This window comes from Aythya ferina (genome assembly GCF_964211825.1).
Source record: "Aythya ferina genome assembly, chromosome: Z".
NCBI lineage: Eukaryota > Metazoa > Chordata > Aves > Anseriformes > Anatidae > Aythya > Aythya ferina.
The window spans coordinates 61,762,401-61,784,544 of NC_140299.1; the positions used below are offsets into that span (position 1 = coordinate 61,762,401).

At 38.7% G+C, this 22,144-nt stretch overlaps 1 protein-coding gene across 6 annotated transcripts in view; it reads right to left on the reverse strand.

Moving 5' to 3' along the window:
* MCC (MCC regulator of WNT signaling pathway) overlaps positions 1–22,144 on the reverse strand; it is a 197,050-nt gene that overhangs the window by 21,128 nt on the left and 153,778 nt on the right. For all 6 annotated transcript variants that reach the window (XM_084504442.1, XM_084504443.1, XM_084504445.1 and 3 more), the window contains 6 exons: positions 14,451–14,597; positions 14,055–14,144; positions 13,236–13,384; positions 11,301–11,441; positions 9,565–9,665; positions 6,881–7,064 (listed from right to left, as the gene is read on the reverse strand). In XM_084504442.1, the coding sequence (XP_084360568.1) occupies positions 6,881–7,064; positions 9,565–9,665; positions 11,301–11,441; positions 13,236–13,384; positions 14,055–14,144; positions 14,451–14,597 (812 nt within the window). The remainder of the gene's footprint in view (positions 1–6,880; positions 7,065–9,564; positions 9,666–11,300; positions 11,442–13,235; positions 13,385–14,054; positions 14,145–14,450; positions 14,598–22,144) is intronic.

Here is a 22,144-nt window from a genome sequence, read left to right on the forward strand (position 1 = left end):
ATTTGTATTTTTATATCACTCTCCCAACATGAACATGTGAGTCTTACTTAGAAGTTCACAGAAAGGACACGTACTGCGGACTGGATGATGCAATATTCAGAAGATGCAGAGGGGTGTGCTAAATTCAGAAAATAAATTAATTCTCTAAGCTGCATGAAAGAATCAGATCATGTGACAACTTCTCTGAAAAGCCAGATATCTACTGAGATGTAACTGAATTACTTTTTAGAGAACGGTGTCTTCTGAAATGAGTGTTTTAAGATTTCTCTGCAATACCCTCGCAGAGCAAGTTTCTCTCTGCTGCTCAGCCACTGAGTATTCATCTTTTTTGGGAAGAAGCATCTGATGAGAAAAAAGAATCAGCCCTCTCCTCATTTTTATCTGCTGATGGCAATACCAGTTACCAAGTCACGTATTTCTTAACAGACAGTTATAGGAATCAATCTAAGAAAAAATCCACCAGGTGCTAGCATCTTTCTATCCATGTTAAGGTAGATTCCACAGTATACTGACATTTTTTTAGGTTCAGAGAGGCTTAAAGTCATAATTCAGCAGTATTTTAAGTAAAAAATCATCACCAGACTTGCCAGAATTTTTCTATGGGCATGGTTTCAAACAAACGACTGCCCCACAAATGTTTATGAAGAGATTACAGAAAGGGATAACTAAGGTCTTGGTAAGAGCAAAGGTGTCTCAGTGCTGCCTCCCCACCGACAAGCTTGCCAATGCTGTAGGGAGCCAAGACTGATACAGCTGTAGCATTCCAGGGCTCAATACAGTTGCAATAACACTAAAAGGAAAATAAAATGCTGTGTTGTTTCTATAACCTCACTCAAAGCTGCCTGCTGTCTCCTGAGGTCCTGTAATCAGCTGCCGGGTGAGGGATAAGTCATCCATTAACTGTGTTTGTCTGGAATGCTCGATGATCTCAGTTATCAGCAGGGGAATAAATCACTTTCTGTATCAAATTGCACTGCTGTTCAACATTTTTGTAGGAAGAAAAGAAGCCCCACCCGCTACGTGCTGTGAGAGTCAGGATGATGTCCTAAAATATCTTATGCATGTGAAAAATGGAAAGCCTATGAAGATAGGCTTGATTTTTTTTCGTTTCTTTCAGTTCTACTTCAGCTAAAGCTGCACTGATTTTTAAGTGCCTGAAATAATTGCTAATCTTTCCACACATTCCAAGCACAATCTTGGAGGAGATGGAGAGTTGGCAGGTCTACAAAGATTTCTCAAAATCTTTTCCTGTCATGAAATATTGCATTGCACTCCTTTCCTACAGTCCTCTAACAATTTCCCATTATTCCTTTTTATTTATTTATTTATTTTTCCTTACAGGTGCCACATTTACCACAATGCGGGTAAACTGGTCTTTGCTTTTGTTTTCATTGATTTCCATCTACCATGAAACACAAAACACCCAGTACCTTGGCTGCATAGAAACTCAGTTTGAAACATTTTTTTTTCATATGTGCTCTTTATTAGAGAATCTTGAAACACTTCATAAGCCTTGCTTTGCTAAATCCACTGGCACCTCTCATAAGTAGACACTGATGTAAAAATCATGGGGGTAGACAATGTGAGAAACATTTATTCTATACTGAAGTCATGTTGCAAGTTTCCTCCGCACCCAAAGACAAAAATTGCACAGCTTTTCTGGATTAAATGTAAAACAGCTGTTGCTGGAGAAAGGACAGCTTTGAAAGTCTACACAGGCTTCAAATCTTGGGACACAAAGAGCTCCTCTTAGTTTTTTTTTCACTTGTAAAGAAAATCTACCTCTCCTGCTGGGAATGAAACACAAGCAAAAATGTTGATAAATCTATTGTTGTGTTAAGTTGAAAATCATACTGGACAGTCACAGATTTTGGCCCTTAGAGACCTACGGCTGTGCAAGTATATCTTAGGGGAGTGCAGCCCAAACTAAGGAAGACAGTCTGGGTTGCTGCCAGGGATACTCAGGCTGCTTTTACTTCAGTCCTGGCTGCCTGCCTGCCTGCCTGTCTGCAGCTGAGCTGGCTCCTCCGGTGAATTGCTAGCAAGGTCTTCTTCTTCTTCTTCTTCTTTTTTTTTTTTTCTTTTTCTTTTTTTTCTTTTTTCTTTTTTTTTAATAAAAACAAAAAAATAAGGTGAAGGGAGTTTAATGGGGAAGCTTTCTCAGCCAGCACAATGAGGGACAAGAACCTTCCTTCTACCCTTGCATTTAGCAGCAAGCCCCCGCGCAGAGGCAAGGAAGCAGAATGGGAAGCAGAGAGGCAGGGTGCAAAGCCCACTTTGAACAGTTGTGAAATCAGGACTACGTCATGAGCAACTGCGACAGCACTGCAGTGCTTCTGAACTCCCACAGCACAGCTCTGCCTGGGTGTGTTCCCCTAAGAGCCCTACCATACATCTCTCCACAGACGGAATGCTAGCCCATTGCTGGTCTTTTGAAGGGTCCACAGCTGGTGAGAACACGATCCTGAATTTCAGATCCTGCGTTCCCTTCTAATGGCAGTCGGGACAAAGGAAATCAGACCAGCAGAATGCATGCTGGTGTGGTACGACGTGCAGTTTTATTTGCTGGCTTATGTGCGTGTGTCTGTATAGAAATGCAGTACATGGTAATGAACAAGTCTTCTCCCCAAAGTGTCACTGAGCGAATAACTTTTTTATACTACAGAATTTTGTCCATAAAACGTGTAGTTAATATATTAATAATCAAGTTAATAAATAAATTTGCAATTCGACAATAGTGTAGATAATACAAAGCTGACAGAACTAAAATAATGCTGTCAGTATTGAATCCACAATACTTGCTTGAATGTCTACACACAACCTTACACTTCAAAGAATAAATTTGATGGGTACAAAGCATGCATAAGCCAGCCATCTTCTGTGTGAATCTTGTGGCTTGAGGTCTGAAACAGCACAATGCTGAAGAACAATAACTTTCAGAAAAACTGAAAAATACTACAACCAGTCAAAATACAAACAACAGTACGTAAGGCTAAAATCTGAACCTTTGGTGCATCTGCCCTCACTCCTTTTGAAGGACTGATTTAGATAGACAGATAGATGTTACATAGATAACATTAAGATAACTGTTAGAATATTTCTAAATAAGTTATTTCCACATTTTAGACAAGATAATTATCTGAAATTTTAAAGATTTCTTATCTGAAATCCCAGGTGATTCTGATGAGGGGTAGAGTGTCCAGGCATTCTGTGACACTGAGTATTTGGCTGTGTTCAGGTATTCTGTGACACTACATCATACTGACAAGGATTCCCTTTGCATGTAAGAGGGAAGATTTTGCCTGCTGTGAATCCAGATGTAAGGTCAGGGTCACTAGCAATGCATGGAATAAACCCCATCATTTTCATTTGGTATTACAATTGCTATTTTTCTCTTTTGTTTCCCTCTTTTTTTTTTTTTTTAAGGTGCAATCAGTCAAGCCTTGTTGGCAATGCATGTTCCACAGTTACTTTCTGTCCATTAAAGTAATTATGACTTCAAACTACACCACAGACCTATTTCTATTTTCAAAAATTAATTGGCAACATTGTTGTGCTGCTGCCAGTCAAATGAATTGAGATGCTTGCTATTATTTTTATTCACTTCACCAGTAACAACCTCTGCAATGCCCTTTCATTTCATTTCAGTTGCTCCCTTTTACAGTCTTTAAACACTTGTCACTGGTGGCTCACCAAGCATTTTTTCTCAGTAATGTGTTCAGCGATTTGACATTCAGAATCACATTCGAAATGCCAAAGCTAAAGATGGGTCAACACTTCCATTATAAGTGCCTATTCTACGGGATTTCAAACAGCAGGGAGAATTATTCACTTGTCACAGTTCTCAGTGAAGGAGGGTTTTCATCACCTCATCCCCCTCTACTCACTTGGTTACAAAGGGAAAAGGTAGCAATGCATGTCTGCGACTAAAAGCCTGCAACACTACAACAGTTACAGCAAAAGATCAGTCTTGCAGATTCAGAGTGCATTTGCACCACATGATGTAAAAGTGTTTTCATTTAAGTGCAGTGGTCCCCAAATGTTGGTTCACACAGCACTTACTAGTAATGTGGGCTTGTTCTACTCCCCAGTTTTATAGACTGACAAGTTCTTTAAGACAAATAAAAAATGTTAAGCCTGCAGGAACAGTTAGAAATCCAGAGTGTATCCTCCTATCTTTGCCTTGATTGTTATTGCAGTGGAAAAGAAAAGGAAATGGAAATGGAAACCATCAGTACAGAAGAATCACAGAGGGCTGAAAGTCTGTGGCGATGGGATGTCTGTCTAGAGCAGCAGGGAGCCAAGCGACAAGGAAGCACATATGTATGGATTGAGAGAGCTGGCAATATAGGCAGGGTAACACCAAAAAAAACACAAGAAAGGTCCTAGAGAGAAGAGAAAAAAGGATCCAGAATGACAGGGAGAGGAGATTTAAAGAGAAAATCTTAAATTCTTTAAAACTGAGATAGCACATTCACTGACATAAATACAGAAAGCATGTGCCCTTTGAAACAAGACAGATTTTCCATCTATGGGTTGCCACAAAGGTGTCAGGTATCTGTAAGCTGAAGAGGGAATGCTTCTCTTCTGAGACAAGATCCACAGGAGTGAGAAAACTGAAAACACCTCTATCGTATCATTTGAACACAACAGAAGGACAGATGATGAATTGTATTTCATGCAGGAGCTAGAGTTTCAGAAATGTTTTCACTAAACTTTTTGTTTAGACAAAGAAAAATCAATCTGGGAGCAGAGGGAAGGGGAGGGGCAGAAATATCTAACTAGTGATCAGATCAAGATGTCCATATGAAAAATTCCTGACTTGCTCTGTGCCCCTTGGTTGAATGAAAGAAGCTTTCTTTTCCCAGGTTCCACACATATCAAAGCAGACAATAATTGTTACCTTATTCAGTACAGTATCTTGCTTCAAACCAGAAAAATTTATCCTACAATGATAATGACTCAAGCTACAAGATACCCCTCTTGCAAGAAAACACATTTACATTTGCACTTTTACATTTTATTCCACAGTTTATACTGATGAAATTTGAAATCTTATGCCATTTTAAGCACACTCTGCTGAAACTTCATTGATTGAACCAAAACATTATATGCACACATACACATAGTGCCAGCTGACCTCCAGAAGTTCACTGTAAACAAAGAGCATGAGGGATGATTTTCATTCCCAAACACATACACATTTCAATCATCCTCCCCCCCCCCAACACATTTCAATCATCCCCCCCCCGTCCCCCCAACAAAATAAAAGTGATGTTCAACAAAGCAAAGACTGAAAAGGCTATATACCTACAAAATGCCACCAGCAAAAAGCTGAGAGAACAAATAGAAAAACAGCACCCCTTTACCCCCTTGACAGTTCCCCCTTTCTATACTGGGAACTACAAATTGTTTAAATAAAAAAACAAAAACAAACAAACAAAAAAAAAACATCTACCCATCCAAAAAAAAAACAAACACAAAAAAGAAAAACAAAAAACAAACACCTACGCCTCAACTACGTACTAGACATCTCACAAGGAAGAAAAACACTGAGGTAGTTATCAACCAGTGAAAATGACCCTTTTAAACATTAGAGTGGTAAAGAGGCTCAGCTTGGGTAGAGATATTGCACATGTGGCCACTTGCAACATGCTCAAATGTAGCTGTAGATAGGGCATAAGTGCACGTAGAGTAAGGCAAGTCAAATACTTGAAACAGCTTTTTGTAACCTTTTTCTAAAGTGGATCAATACTTTTTGCATGAAGAGTGATCAATGTGTTACAAGCACAGATGCTGCCAATATTAATTTCTGAAAAAAAGATACAGCTTTCTTGGACTGATAGAGCATCATAAGACTTCTTGAAATAAAGTATTAAAGTTTATCTCAGATTTGGATCTTTGTGCTGATTTTTTACTATTCCATGCTAGTCACATGGCAGGAAATAAGATCCTGTGGAGGCGATATCAGCAAGAAAAGGAAATGATATAGTACTAAAATTTCTAAAAGTGACAAAAAATGACAGCATTTGAATAAAGAACTGGCTCTGAAATTGAATTAAAATAAATTTTTAGAGTGGATCTGAGGAACCAAAATAACTTTTAAAAAGACAAATGTTCATCTATATTTACCCAGGATGCTTGCCAGTTTTGTATCCATACACATGCACACATATTCATTGCACATAGTACAATTACACTGCAGGCAGGCAATGACTCAAAATGAATCTGCTAGCAGATGTATTTGAACTAGAACATTGCTGCAATAATAGCTCATTTAAGTTTCATTGTTTTACAGGTCTTCAGAAAAACTGCAATATCCAGCCCTTTTCTGGAAGAATCTGCTCTGTTGCTCACAGTGCTCATTTGCTATTTAACATGCAGAGGAACAGCATTGGAAGTATGAGTTTTTAGGGGTCAAAGGGAAATGAGAAGTGAGAGGAGGTGTTTTAAAATGCTGGATTTGCTATGTTTAAGAAACGACTCCTGAGCATGCAAGAAACCCAGTGGAAGCATACTTCTGATCTCTGTTTCTCTGTACAGACATGCTATCTCTATACAATAGATATGAACAAGAATTACACAATCCAAGTTTCAATAAAACAGCAAGGAAGTCACTGAAGTAAAACAAATGTAATGGTTTTGCCCTTTATAAGGAAGATCAAAGTTACAAATCACCCATTTGCAACAAAACCTTCTGGCTGCAGTTGCTCAAAGTCTAAAGACAATTAGACCACTGAGCCATGACAACTTAAAAAAACCAAAGCAACGAACTCAGTAAACTGAGGTGAAGAAAGTAGCTGAACAAATATAATAAAACATAACTTTTGGCCTGAAATCAAATGCTTGGAGATTAGGAGAGCAGATGAGTTGCAGTTACCTTGTGTGGCTGTTGGATGAGAGGCTTTCCCAGGGCTGCACGCTACAGCCAGTGATTGCATAGGCTCCCCCGCAGCTCCCATCTAGTTTCATCAGCAAGGCTTTTGCTGCATTCTCAGCTGTTTTCCTGCAGTCATGAGCTCTCTTAAGCATCTGGGTGATGTTTTCATCACCTGTCTGGTCCCCTAGTTTTCAAACAAACAAACAGTTTCAGAGCTTTGAGGAAGGTGATAAAAATTACAGCAAGAGTAGAGATGTTTCCATGCATTCTCAGCCTATACCAAAATAATGCTAATAAATTACAAATCTGTGATGTAAAAGCAATTTCACTTCTGTGTGATCATCAGTGATAACTGGGTTTCTGGCCTGAATGGACCTCCTTCCTCTCTGTAAACTCCAGGTACTTGTCTTAAGTGATGTTTTACCTTAGTGAGCTCATCAGTTTGTAAGGACATGCCTTGCACATTAGGATTAAGTTGGGAGTCTCAAATTAATAACACAATGGAAAACCACCAGGCTAATTACAACTCTTAGTCCAAGCAGTTCACTGCTGTTTCACAGCATAGCCATTTCCAGTGCCTTTTCTCAAAATGCTTTTATCTCAAGCCTTTTCCACCTGGAATGATTGCTTTACTGTTTACAAGCAGCCTTTCAGAGTTTACAAACACGCATACCAAAACAAAAGAACACCAGCATTGTTGTTTATTGATTTGCTGTAATTTCTAGTGACCACGCAGCTGCTAAGCCATCCCTTCAGCAGTGGTAGGACAGAAATCACCACAGTCACTACCCTTGTAGTCCTAACTGCAGCTGGAGTCAAATCTGTAAAGAAACACAACCTTGTGGCTAAACTGAAAGTCTGAACAAACATGCAATATATTCAAACTTTAACAAATGCAATGCAAAGATGTCATAGAATATAAACAAACAACAGCTTGCTCTATGTCAGACTTTCATTTCATCCTTATTTGAGTCAAAGACTAATTACCCATACTTCACACTTGCTAAGTCAAGTGCATGCAGTAGAAATAACTGTAATGCTCTGTTAGGAGCAGCTGGATGTGCACAGCTCTAAGTGATGCAGAAGCACCTCCCATGAGTTTCTACTTATGGATGTTGGTATTAAACTTGTCTGCTCTTCAGACAAAGAATCTGCTATTTCATCAAAATGTTTTTAAATCAGATTTCACAGTTAATAAAGGTACATAAACCATACACAACCTCCTTCAAAACTGTGTTATGTAGCATGAAATTGACACTATTCCTATCACAGGGCTGTAACTGATAATGCAATAATTAATAGTTGTCAACAGACACATATATAAAATCACCTATACAAAAAACACCTTCTCTTTCATAAAATGCATGTAGGATGATGCCCTACTGAAAACTAAAATATTTCTCCTTTCTAGGATTTCTGTCACCTATGTGGCCCCTGGTCACTTCCTGCAGGAAAACCACATTGTGAAGAGGAATAACCAGACTCTGGAAGAAAGGTGGGTGAAAAAATCAGACATCCACTCTGCTGTTTTTTGCAAGACATGTATTGTACAGGCAAAGTCAACTACACAAAGGCCTGCTTGTAGCACTAGAGGAGACACAGAAAAAGCTGAATGGTTAACAGTACAGCGACTGTGGGATGAGTGCATACAGCCTTCTGAAACTACAGTCTGTACCCATCAGTCTTGTGGCTCTAAAGCCAGATGGTCACTTCGCTCCTAAAAGCTTTTAGTTTACATTTCAGTGATTCCTGAGAAGCTAGAGCTGTAAATTACTGCCTCAACTGTGCAGTTACTATGCCTCAGCCGAGCATGCAAAGCTATTCTCTCTCCGAGGGCTTCCCCTCTTCCTACTTGAAGATTACTATGACTACCTTCTCCTAACAGTAAGAGGAATGAGACTGTAAAATGCAGATTCAAATTTGCTGTGTGAATGCTTCTTTCTGTCAGTAAAAGAGAGACATCAGTAATGTCAAGTTTGAAACACTTCTGAACAGTACCCATGAAAGTGGTTCACTCTATTAATTAGAGAATAGTATATTCTAAAACAAACAAACAAAAAACCAAATCTCTAGCCTCAAAATTAACTATCCACAAAATAAGTAAAACCCAGAACATATAGACTAGTATCCCAGACAACACAGTACAATAAGGTATAAAAGTGAACAATTTCAGAGCAAAGCTGAAATGTAGAGTGAAAAACCAGAGATTTTTTTTGCTTCTCCTTACTGCTAAATGTTACTTTTGTATTGTCTTTACCCCAATTTTAAACAGACTAGACTCAGCTTTGGGGAGGGGGTGTCAATGTTGCTGGTTGAAACAAAACCTGTATTTGCAGTTTCCATAGTAGTATGATCCTAAGCCACACATGCTCGGGAGTATCAATTATTCCACTCTGTACAGTTGCATGACTGTAGCTGCCTCAGCTCTACCAGAATAGGCATCTCCTTGTAATAGCACACACAGGTTAATTTAAATTGCTGCTGAATTTTATGATTTCATTCCACGCTCTCAATTTTCCATTCTTCTTTGAGTGTGTAAAATTATTTACTTAGTCAAAAACAAGAAAAGAGCAAAGAGCCTTTTTAAGTGGCAGGTCATGAGTTGACATGCTGTTATAACTAACTCTAATGCTAATGAACGTAGAAAAAAATACAATAAATAAAGTGACTCATTGAAATCTTACCAACAGAACCAACTCCTGCAGCTCTGAACTGCCCAAGAATGAGACTCTGCTCACTTTCTGCCAGTGCCAACAGCAGCTCATATGCTTCTATGCACTGTTCACTGAAAGAGAAAGCAAATGAGGAAAACAAATCACACAAACCGAATCTGTAATTTGGAAGGGAAAAATACCCATGATCAGCATTGAAAGAGAGGTACCTGAGCTACGTGATTCCCTACCCTGAGTCTAGCAGCTGAGATATTAAAAGACATAACATACATGGCTTCTATCACAAGCACTCAACAATCTCTCCTGCCTTCTGATGGTCCCGGGCTGGCCTCAAGTAATTTAACAAGTTAAAACGGAAGATAATGACCTGATGTGAGGAGGTCTCCAGAAGCATGTTTGAAACAGTTAGTAATATGACTGATGGTTGAGATTATTCCTCTGAGAAACTCTTTTCAGGCCTTCCTACTACATAAAATGTAGTTTTCTATACTATACTATATAACTATATAATATAATATATATAATATATAATAAATATACTATGCTATGTAACAATAATATATTATGGAACAATTCTACACAAAGTATAGTAAGAAGAAAAGAAAACATAAGAAAAACACTTCTTTCCTGGCTATAAGATTTTCCTCCATACAAGTCAAAAGATACTATACAGAGTTGTGAGCCACTCGTTCCTGTTGTATTTTAATGCTTTTGAGAACAGATACGTGACTACAGCTATCTGCAACTCACATTTCCTTATAATTTGCCCAAGGCTGATAGTGACAGAATGCATTCTTTAGAAGGTACACAATTTCTACTAGGACCAGAAGTGCCTGTTCTAAATTAGTTGCAGTTGGAGTTGAGTAAGACCATCTTTTCATATAAGTTTAAAGTAAATTTAGATACTTGTAATCAAATACCAAGCAATTCACCCAAAATTCTTACTGATTTTGGAAAGTCGCTCTGAGTTACTTTGAGTGACTCTAAAGTCATTCTAAATTATATGGAGTACAGTAAAACTCCTTGGTCCACTGTTCTTGTAAAAGGTGCAAGACTAATACAGAAACACAGACTAATAGCTGTGCCTTAAGACCAGAAACCGCAGATATAGCCCACGCCTACACATAACTGAAAGGAATGGAACACTTCTGCTTTCATAGGAGAGGTTTTCAGTATTTTTGCTTAGGAAATGCTCTGCTTTCAGAGGAAATGTCTGAAGCTACTCATGATGGTATCTGAGTGATCAAGACACTGCACTTATGAATATGTTATGCAACTTAGAGAATCATGATGTTCAGTCATCATCAGTCCTTTTGCCGTATGACAAAAAGTGCTAGCAATGTTCATCAAGTATGATGAGTTCCTAGCAAGTATCTGAAATTTTCCTTCACCCACCTCCCAGATATATATATATATATAGTAGTTCTAGGTGTGCACAAAGGTACAAAAGATAAATACATTTTCCCAGTCTCAAATGTTAATTCATTATTTGAAAATGAAAAGGTAAATCCATATATAACTAGTAGATTGAGTTTGTTGATGCTGAACTAGGGCTGAGATACACTTGTACCAATAAGTTCAGTTATGTAGTTTGTCAAGTAGTTTAACCAACGGGACTTTTTTCAGGGAGGAATCGAAAGTTAAGAGCATTACTATGGCACACCAACAATTTAACTCTCAGAGAATTCTATCACATCTCCCCTGCTCCTCCTTTTTGTGGCTGAGCCACCCTCTGCATAAGTACATACCTGTATTGCAACGCAAGTCTGAGGGCTGTGGCATTGGACTCATACTTTCCCACAAGCATGCTCATCCTCTCAGCGTTGCTCTTGCACTCTTCCAGTGTTATTGTCAACAAGTCATTCTGGGACTTCAAGTGCTCAATACGGCTGTTGAAAAGGAATTAATTGGCAACCTCCAAGCTTAGCTTGCAGGCGCTGTCCTGAAAACTCTAAAACAATTGTAATTTAAAACAACAAGACCATGTAAAAGAACAAGACCACTTGGTCTATTGACAGCAGTAGACCAATGATGACAGCAAAACCTATCAGTTCTGTGTCCCATAGCAAGAGCCAAGAGGGTATCTGCTTCTCTTTGGACAGCCTCTTCTCATCTCTTTCCTGTAAAATTTACTAAGTAAAACATAACCCACATAAACATAAGTAAGTGAAACAGTAGCAAGCAGAAAGCTGTACCCTTATTTTGTAGCCACAAGACCGCATATGATCTTTATTTTATTAATGTTTTCCTTAATCTTTCTGCCTCCATTCCTCACGTCCTGTTACCACATTTGCTTCTTGTTTTATGTGTTGTGTTCATTAATGCAATGTGTGGGTGTGTGTGGGGATTATACAGCTACCTAAATGTCCCTTTTCTTTGGACTGTTCAGAGTAACTGTTTCATTTAGAGTACAGTTTTAGCCATGATTAAAGAGGTAACTTCCAAAATATGAACTGAGTGTCAATGACACAATCAGATCTCCACAAATTTGGCAATGTTCAAATCATTCATTGGTCAGCTTGTATCAGAACTTAATTATAATATTCTTCTAAATGAGATAAACTCTGAATCTGAAAATAAGGCTTCAGAATATTAGAATTATTTATTATTCTCACTGCTGCTAACAACACATCAATTATTATGTCTAATCACAAGAGTTGGACATATACTGTGAACGGACAGGTAAATGATTTTAATGTTTAGGTGGGTAGCTAATGAAGAAATCAATGCCATCATCAACACTGAAATCACTGATTTCTTAACAAACACAATAAAGAGAAGGGCTAGGATACTATTTCCTCAGTGATCAGAATGAAGCCCTGACTTCCCCAGTTGCTAGACCTTCCAGATGCTTCATCTCCTATTTCTTCTCTGACACCTCCTGTAATGGCACAATGTCAATACAAAATTTGTGCAGAGAAAAAAAAAAAAAAAAAGGATGAAAAATATTGCAGTACTATTGAAACAGGAGCTATGAGTAACAGAGATATTGTACTGATCAGACTGAATTTGAGATAGCTGTGGGAAATAAATTTGAGATAATTGTGGGGAACAAAGAACTTTAAAGAACTCTGAGACATGATTCTCATGTTCCTGATTCACAGTTTTTGATCTTATGTGCCAAACAGGTCATTGAGGCATTGGTTTTGATAGAGCTCACTGAAGGATACCAACAGTATTTTAACTGCAACAAGAACACTGCAATCTTTCTTCTGCAGCCAGAAGTCTATTTAATGGTACACATGCCGCACCATCATGTATCAGTACATCTATTGATATGATAATGCTAGAATTCTGCTTCTTCAGGACAAAGCAAAGCAAGCTATTTCCAGAATGATGGATAGTAAGTAATGGAAATTTATAGCATTGATGTGTTTTATGGAAAAGGATGCCATATCTACTTGGTTGGCCATAGTGAAGGACACTCTATAGTGCAAACTAGCACAGATGAAGGCACTGTGCTGATCTAATAATAGATGACAAAATTGTCATACTCATGGCAAGAGTCCTTAGCATATGATTCAATCTTCTCTTCATCAACTACATTTCATGCTTATCTGCAGCTGCCACAGTTGAGCTTGGACTGAACCGTGAAATACATGTATTCAAAAAGAGAAAAAAGTAGCAACTTCAACAGAGATAACTGTATAACACAACTGAGCACATCTAACTTTTCACCTTACCTATTTAATCTCTCTGTCTCCACTTCAAATTCTCGGATTTTACTTTCAGAGATAGCAGATCCATGTGAATAAAGAGTCTGAAAGATTTCCTGGATGTTTGAGCAGTCTTGAAGGGAATGTGCCAAATGTTCAGCCACAGTACTAGACACCTGCACAGGGTAGTTAATAGATTATTGTGAAAAGCAAGCAACCAGATTCCTCTCAGAGGTAGTCTGAATTGAGAGCTTTGTTTCTCTGCTCACCTCAAGATATTCATTATTCATTTTTTACTATGAATTTTACATTCAGTAGAATATTTATAAATTTCTACTCTAAGAAGCTATTTTTATTTAAAAGTCTACAAACCAAAGGGTGAAGCCCATTATTTAACGATAGATTTAAAAAACCTGAACAGCAAGCTATTTACTTTCTTGAAAGCTTAGCAAAATGGCAGAGCCAAGCTCTTCAGCGAAACAAATATTAACACACAGTAGCAACAACATGGTGGATTTACATTGGCATTACAAAGCAGAATCTATTTCTCTGTTGGTTTGGAAGTTGTGGAATGCAACCAGTCTTTTCCTGAGAAGTTACATTTTGAACTAACTGACTCCAGAGTTATGCTCTTAACATTACTCAGGGAATGATTTCTAGCCAACAGTCATCAGAAAATGAGATATTGGTATCAGGTGAAATCCTCTCCATTGAGAAATTTTTCTCAATATAATTTTTAAACTTTCTTTAGTTAGCTCATATTTTAATTTAGGAAGAAAACAGTGCTAACAGAACACAATTCATCTTTAGAAGATTTCATGCATGCACGTAATTATTGGTCCTTACCCCTATGCTGCTGATTTCTGATCCTAAGACAGGTCTGTCAGATGATGAAGACTCTGATCTTGTCTTTGACAACTTCACTCTTTCAGCAATCTAGAAGTCAGAATGCTGTACAGCTTACACAGGACCCATAAACATTATACAAAATGCATTTGTTCACTAGCCGTATTTACAAACCAGAAGTAAACTACTGTAGAATTGACACCTGAGTTGTAACTGAGAGAATTACAATCATTGGTGCTTTATTTCTTCCTGCTGCTGAATTTCATGGGCCTGCTTAGGACCCCAGAAATTTCTCAGGGGATTCTAGATATTTCCCAGTTAATTACACCCCTGCACAGCGGCTAAAGGAAGCCTGCTTCTCACAGATGATGTGAAGCACAACTGAAACACACTCACCTTGGCTATGGGAATGTCATTACTACTGCTGCTTGTGCTCAGTTCTCCTGTGCTGGGGTTAATGGGTCGATTTGCAGAAGTAAGACGACTTGGGCTGGATGGGCCTGTTGCCTGCACACTTTGCAAACGCGTCTGCAGTTCCCGAACCTAAGGATAAAACATAATGTTCTGTTTTTCGTCTTATGTTTTAACTAGTTCAGACAATTTCTCATCATTCTAGCCAAACCGTGGCTTGAGCACAGACGTTGTATTTTGTCCTGTGGTGGCTGCAAAGTTTTCATGTGGGAGCAGATGCATGGACATTATTTTAAAACTTCATTGTTGTCAAGTGTTTAAAAACTATCTGCCATGTGCAATATGCAAATGTAATACAGTAGAGTAATTACTTTACGTTTCATCTTGTATCATATAACCCTCTTCAGTGTAGCAGTTTTGTAAATAATGAAACTTCTCTCTGGTGTGAAGCTAATACTCTAGCCTTAGATTATGATGTCTAAACAAAAACCAAAGGTCATGTTCTTAATGGAAAGCTCCAGTGTTGAAGAAACTCTTGACATAAATATATCACAGGATGACTTTGTCACATTTAAAGGTCAAAAAAATTCAAATGTTAATCATGCTTTCAGAACTATATCTAAGTAAAGCTATCACACAGCGAGCAATGTACAGAGAAGAAAACAGAAGCAAAGTGCCCAACCAACAGTTTGCAGAAGCTCTCTGCAAAACACTGTTCAGCCCTCATAACACAGCAGATACTTGAACAACTGACGTCAAGAGTTTCAGAACCTGCAAGGGGGAGGAGGAAAGGCCCGAAGGAGCCAAGCTGTACTGCTGAGCAAAAGATTATAGTGTTTACCTTGGAATAATTCTTAACAAAGAATAAACAGACTGCTTAACACAACAATTATGCCACAAGGTAATGTGACAGAGCTCATTTTTCCCACAGAATAAGCATCCTGGTTGGAAACAAAGAGTGTGAGACATTAGAAGGGGGTGGAAACATAGAAAGGAAGTTTCCCTGAATGTAGACTGTTTACTTTAACGTGCAGGTTTCTACATGGGTTGTGTTAAAACAGTCCACCTGCAAAACAGAACTTGTGAAAATTTACCACAAGTTCAGTGATATGGTCAGTCTATTTGATAAGCCCATGAAGCATGAAAGGCAGCTCTGATACCTATTCTATAAAAACGGTGGGATATCCACCTTTATATAATATGTTCAAAGAACAGATTAAGCAAGCTGAAACACCTTTGTCAGAAAACATCAAAGTTGCATTAAAGCTTTGGTCTTCTTCAGCTATAGGTTCACTAAGTGCACCGTCAGTGCTTCAGCAGTCTCTGTTTGAAGGAGTGGCAGTCAGCATGCTCTCTGCATGTGTACAGATCCCTTCAAGCTAGTACAGAGAGGAAGGAATTCAAGCTGGAACTCTCTCCAGTCACCAAACTAGTAGTATCTTACATTTCCTACAATTCCCTATAGTCTACTTCTACTTTCCTGAAGAGTCCCGTTCCCTCTGCCTCAGCCTTTAGGTAAACTGAAGGTCAGGTAGTCTGAGGACTTGCTACAAAAACAACAGAATTTTTAGGTAGGTGCAAATCATGAGGAGGAAAACCAAACAAACATACAAAAACAACAATCAGATTCCTTACATAGCAGAGTAGAACAATTGCATGTTCCTAATAAAAGGCTGCAGGGGGCAACAATAAGAGCACATAAAAGCTAACTGCACTCATAACTTCACTGTTCAGCCATGGAGGAGTGCTACACCTTAAACAAGGTGAAGCCAAATAGCTCCTGTGATTTCTCTGATAAAAAAAAAAAAAAAAGAAAAGAAAAAAAAAAAAGTGAAGTATAAAATACCTCCAAAGGAAATCCCCAATGAAGGAAACATGCTGAAAAATTTATGCAGGTATTTGTAATGAGATTTAAGATGTAAAACTCTATATAAAATGCACATTCAGAACATCTATCTTCTACTTATTCTCAGCTAGGGCTTCCATTGTTCATACAGACATATATAATTTCAATATGGGTACAGCTTTACTAATGCAAACCTTAAGGACAGAAGTGCTGTACTGATGCAAACCAATCATTTTAGCCTGCTGATATGCATAAAAATGAAATAAACCATGTATGTATGTTTATACTTGCAGATGTGGTATGCCAGTGCATACAGGATTTGTACTGTGGCATTAACACTCACTGGGGAAAAAAAAGCAACCCTAAAATTTCATTAAATAAAAATCACATTTATTATTATTTCTTTAAAGCCATGCTATTCTAAACTAAATTCCCAAGTGCTTAAGTTAGAGCATTGCTTATAAACATACAACCTGGAAAAATAGTAGGGATATATTCTTCTTAAAATCAAATCCCCGTCTTGATGTCCAACTCAAAAATTGCTAAAATATTTACATATGCCTAGAAGCTAGCCCTGGAAGATTTCAGTCCAAAAGTGAGTAACATTCTAAATGTAACAGCAACCAGGAAGCACAGTACTGAATTTGATTAAAATACTACTTAATCATTTACTCCAAAATTTAAAGCTACCTTACGTAAGGACAACATTAGATAAAACTCTAATGTAAATAGGTTTCTTTTAGTCTATGTTTAACTATTTATTATACTAGTGAGAAGTAATTATTGGCCACAATTACAAAGGCAGTTATTCTTATGGATATCTAAAACAATACTCATACATGTAGAAGAAAGAAAAATGAATGTAACTGAGACTGTAGTCAGGCAAAGCTTTGCTCAGGAGAACATTTATAAAAGAAAACACAGAGCACAGCACAGTTATGAATTTGTGCAAGTCTTTGCTTTAATACCATATCATATAAGCAACCACAACTTAAAAAAGCATGATTAAGCTGTCTACTTTCTTGATATATTTACTGATCCAGGCTTTCATCTGAGAAATTACATGCTGAATTAACTGCTATAAATAACTGCACTAACTTTAGCAACACTGAGTACTGGATGGTAATTCTCTACAGGATAACAGAACAATTTTGTCTTACCTGCAAAATCACTGATATCACAGTTTATACATTCATGAGTCAGAACCTCATAACGGATTGCACCCCTCCAGTCTGCCCAGACACAGTTTAGATAACTATTTCTGGTCACCAAAACCTTCTCTGTAAATACAGCAGTATGTACCATCTCCTCAGAAGGTACTTTTCCACACTAGTAGTAATAATTTTAATGGAACACTAAAGAACAGGAATCAAGGTAAAAAAAAAAAAAAAAAAAAGAAAAAAGGTTTAAGAGGTATCTTCTACATCAGAATGGTGAATGCATGAGTTATGAAAGGACAGGTTTAAAAGCCATGACTAAAAATTGTCTGACCACCTCATCTACCATCTTGAGTCTTGTCACCATCATGATATAAATTATTCTGAAGGATTCCTATTTTTTTTTAGTAGATAGAAGGTAATTACAGTACTACACGTGGGACACAATAAATACTAAGAAACAGGTGAGAGAAGAAGGGCAGATCTTACAGGAAATTAACGACAAAATTGGAAAAATCTAATGGATTAAGACAAGTTAGGCAAAAAAAAAAAAAAAAAGTTCCGCTAAGAGATGGGAAAAAGTGGATTTGTGAGTTGGGAAGGAATAATGTGGAAGGATTTAAACAAAGATTTCTTAAGTCATTGCGTCATATTTAGTTCAAAGATGGGAACATCCAGAAGGATTATCAAAATTGCTGTAAAGTCCTAAAATTCTAAATTGAGGCGGAAAATGGCAGACAGGCAGATCTAATTATATGATCAGAAAAAAAACAGGCTGAGGAGAGACAGAGGTTAGAAAAAGGAGAAATCCAAGGAAACACCTGTGAAATCCACAACTGAAAAAAAAGAAAAAAAAAGAAAAGTGGAGAAGGAGAGATCTGAACAGCTTGAGAAAGCCAGAAGAATTAGTGAAGTAAAGAAGTGTTAGAACCTTGGAAACATCAGCAGAGGGAGCATTAAGTGAGACACGGGGCAACAGAGTCACTAGACTTCAAATCAATAGCCCAGTTACCAATATAAGCCACGTGCAAATAGATGTTCTCAGGTAATTACTATAAACTTACTTGACTTCATGTTTTATTTATTAATTTGGTATTTAGCAATTGCTAAGTCGCATTTCTGTTTCTTTTTTTTCTCAGAAAGCTGAGAACTGGAAAAGGAAATAGGGAGAAAAAGTGTAACTTTGGTACCTTAAAGAATAAATAAAAAGCAAACATAGAAGAAAAAGGGGGGTGACATGCTACAGTGATGTTGGACTTATGAAAGACTTCAAAATTGATTCAGAAACATCAGAGATTTGTTTGCAGAAATGAAAAATAGGTTATAGAAACTACTTTAGTGGAACCTGCTCATTGTCTATAACAATAAGAAACATAATTTACTCTTTGTGTTTTACACATACAGACTCACAACTACATGATTTCTTGGCAAACACTAAGTAAAAAACAGAAATTATCCATTTTTACTCATTTCTGCATTCAAAGGCCACCTGCTGCGTTTGTTCCTAAATCAAATAAGAGGCATGCCTGAGATTCTTTTCTTTCTACTCTACTTGGGACCTGACTCTTTCACTATTCAGTATCTTTGAACCCTTTTTGTAACATAATTGTTTGTTTTCTAGCATTTTAGTACCACATCTTTTTTTTCCTGTTATAAACAGGATGAAAATGAAGTACAGCAAACCACAGGAAGTGAGTATCTCTCCCACTTTCCATTTTATTTCTGCATGCTGCAGATCTGTGGAGGAGAAGGTGGAAAATGCAATACTCATGTGACGACTCAAGCTGCTCTGAGCGGTGAGGGCCTTCCCCACCTTGGGCACCCCAGAAACATTCACTCCTGCCTAGGGCAATTGTTTTCAGTCAGATGTAGCTTCTCATAAATGTTTGAACAATCATCACTGACAGGCCTAACAAGGCTTGATTTCCTACAAATTGTTTTGGTTGACTGAATATAGCAGTCTTGAATTGCTGTAAGCCTGCACCGTACAGATATATTTCCTTGTATTTAGGGGAGCCTTCTCGATGAATTCTCTGGAGCTGAATCACTTCAGATGAAGCATCTACAGAATCTCTTTCCTCTACAAAGAGATGTAATTTCAAGAAATACATAGGAATTTAACTGTCACTGGAAGCTCTACTCCTCTGGCACGACTGAAAATCAATCCAGTTTGAAAAATTACATGTACTTTGAGGAGCAGAGAAAGGGAACAACACACAGACACATAACCATCTATGGGAGAATAAGTATGCTGTCAAGGTTAATACACACAGGAGTTTTACGTATCAGGAGCATTTACAGTGCTCCAGAGACATGTTACCAGGTGCTCTACAGGAGTCCCTCATGCTGTGCTCTGTGCTGATCCATGGAAAGGATCCGGGTGCTGCACCTCTCTGAGGGATGCGAAGCATGGAAATACAAGGATGCGACCCGGGGTGCAAAGGCTGGATCCTGAAAGCTCCAGGCACAAAGTGGAGCGTTCTGACCCAGGCTAGCATCCAGTGGGAACAAGTACAAGTGAGAGCAGTACACCTATCTATTTTCCTCATTTATTTTTTAGATTAATCACTGAGCATTTCCATACAAGCGTGGATAAAGAAGAACAGCTTGTACACTCTAATAGCTGAGATCTTGCTGTGTAAACAAATACCATGCAACTGAAGGAGGTGGAGAATTGGAAATAGGTTTCTGATGCTACTGCAGGTTTCTGGCAAGATACAAGGCGACCCAACAGCTCAAGGATCACTTTAAGCTGTGCAAGCTTATAATAACCTCTAAAAGCCTGCAACATATCAGCGTTCTTTAGCAATCTGGAGCAATGCCTTCTGATCCCAATGTGAGCAATGCCAAAAGAAGGAGAGTCGAGCTGCTCATGCCAGCTTTGTGTCATCTGAGAACAGTGTGGGCTCAAGAATGCCTGCATGGCCAAGAATCTGACTCGTTCTGTGGTCTGGGTAGGTTTCAACTGCTTGCAAGAATGAAGTATCTTGGGAGAGCCCTCATATTAAAACAGTTTCTTGGAGCAGGGGCAGTTTGGGCAGCTGGAGAGATTACACACTAAAATTGCAATTCTCTATACTACTGTGGGTTATATTTTCATTAAGGTCTTAAGTCAAAAGATAGATAAAATATTAAGTCTTTTTTTTTTTTTTCTTCCTGGTTAGTTTGGTGAATTTGGAGCAGATAAAAACAAACAAGCATCACAACTGAAAGCATTTGATTAACTGCACTCTAAGTTGTAATGGCGACATATGGTTTATGCAGAGGATAGACTTAACAGACATCCAGAGCTGAAACTGCTTTCTCATTTTACACTTACTCGCAGCCTCAGGGAAGCATTGCCCATGCCTATCACTTCTTACGCCAACACGCTGCAGGGTACTGAACCATGGCACTACTAATTTGGCAACTTTATTTACTTATTTCTCATTAAAAAGAAAATTAAGCTTCTATTCTGTAGTCATGATACAGGTTAAATGCCATACACACTATATTTAGCTCATCTGACTTACCTGGTGGATACAGGGGATTTTGCCTATGAGCACAACTACTACTTCTTCTACCACTGTTTAAGCCTGTTACTATGTCACACAGAATCACAGAATCACAGAATTTTCTAGGTTGGAAGAGACCTCAAGATCATCAAGTCCAACCTCTGACCCAACGCCAACAGTCCCCACTAAACCATTTCCCTAAGCTCTACATCTAAACGTCTTTTGAAGACCTCCAGGGATGGTGACTCCACCACTTCCCTGGGCAGCCTGTTCCAGTGCCTCACAACCCTTTCAGTGAAGAAGTTCTTCCTAACATCTAACCTAAAACTCCTCTGGCTCAACTTAAGCCCATTCCCCCTCGTCCTGTCACCAGGCACGTGGGAGAACAGACCAACCCCCACCTCGCTACAGCCTCCCTTGAGGTACCTATAGAGAGCGATAAGGTCGCCCCTGAGCCTCCTCTTCTCCAGGCTGAACAAGCCCAGCTCCCTCAGCCGCTCCTCGTAGGACTTGTTCTCCAGGCCCCTCACCAGCTTCGTCGCCCTTCTCTGCACCCGCTCAAGCACCTCGATGTGCTTCTTGTAGCGAGGGGCCAAAAACTGAACACAGTACTCGAGGTGCGGCCTCACCAGAGCTGAGTACAGGGGGACGATCACCTCCCTAGCCCTGCTGGTCACGCTGTTCCTGATACAAGCCAGGATGCCGTTGGCCTTCTTGGCCACCTGAGCACACTGCTGGCTCATATTCAGCCGACTATCCACCATCACTCCCAGGTCCTTCTCTGCCTGGCAGCTCTCCAACCATTCCTCTCCCAGCCTGTAGCTCTGCTTGGGGTTATTGCGCCCCAGGTGCAGGACCCGGCACTTGGCCTTGTTAAACTTCATGCAGTTGACCTCAGCCCATCGGTCCAGCCTATCCAGATCCTCCTGCAGAGCTTTCCTACCCTCAAGCAGATCGACACACGCACCTAACTTGGTGTCATCTGCGAACTTACTGAGGGTGCACTATGCATATATATGCATATATATGTAGCAGCTGTAAACAGCACTACTCTGATTCCAATTTTATTCTAATATTAATCCCAGGAGCTGGTACAGAAGTTCCCCAGCATCTTATTTATATTACTGGAATCAGAACTTTGATAAATTTTGTGCTGGTAAGCAGCTTCCAGGGCACAGACCA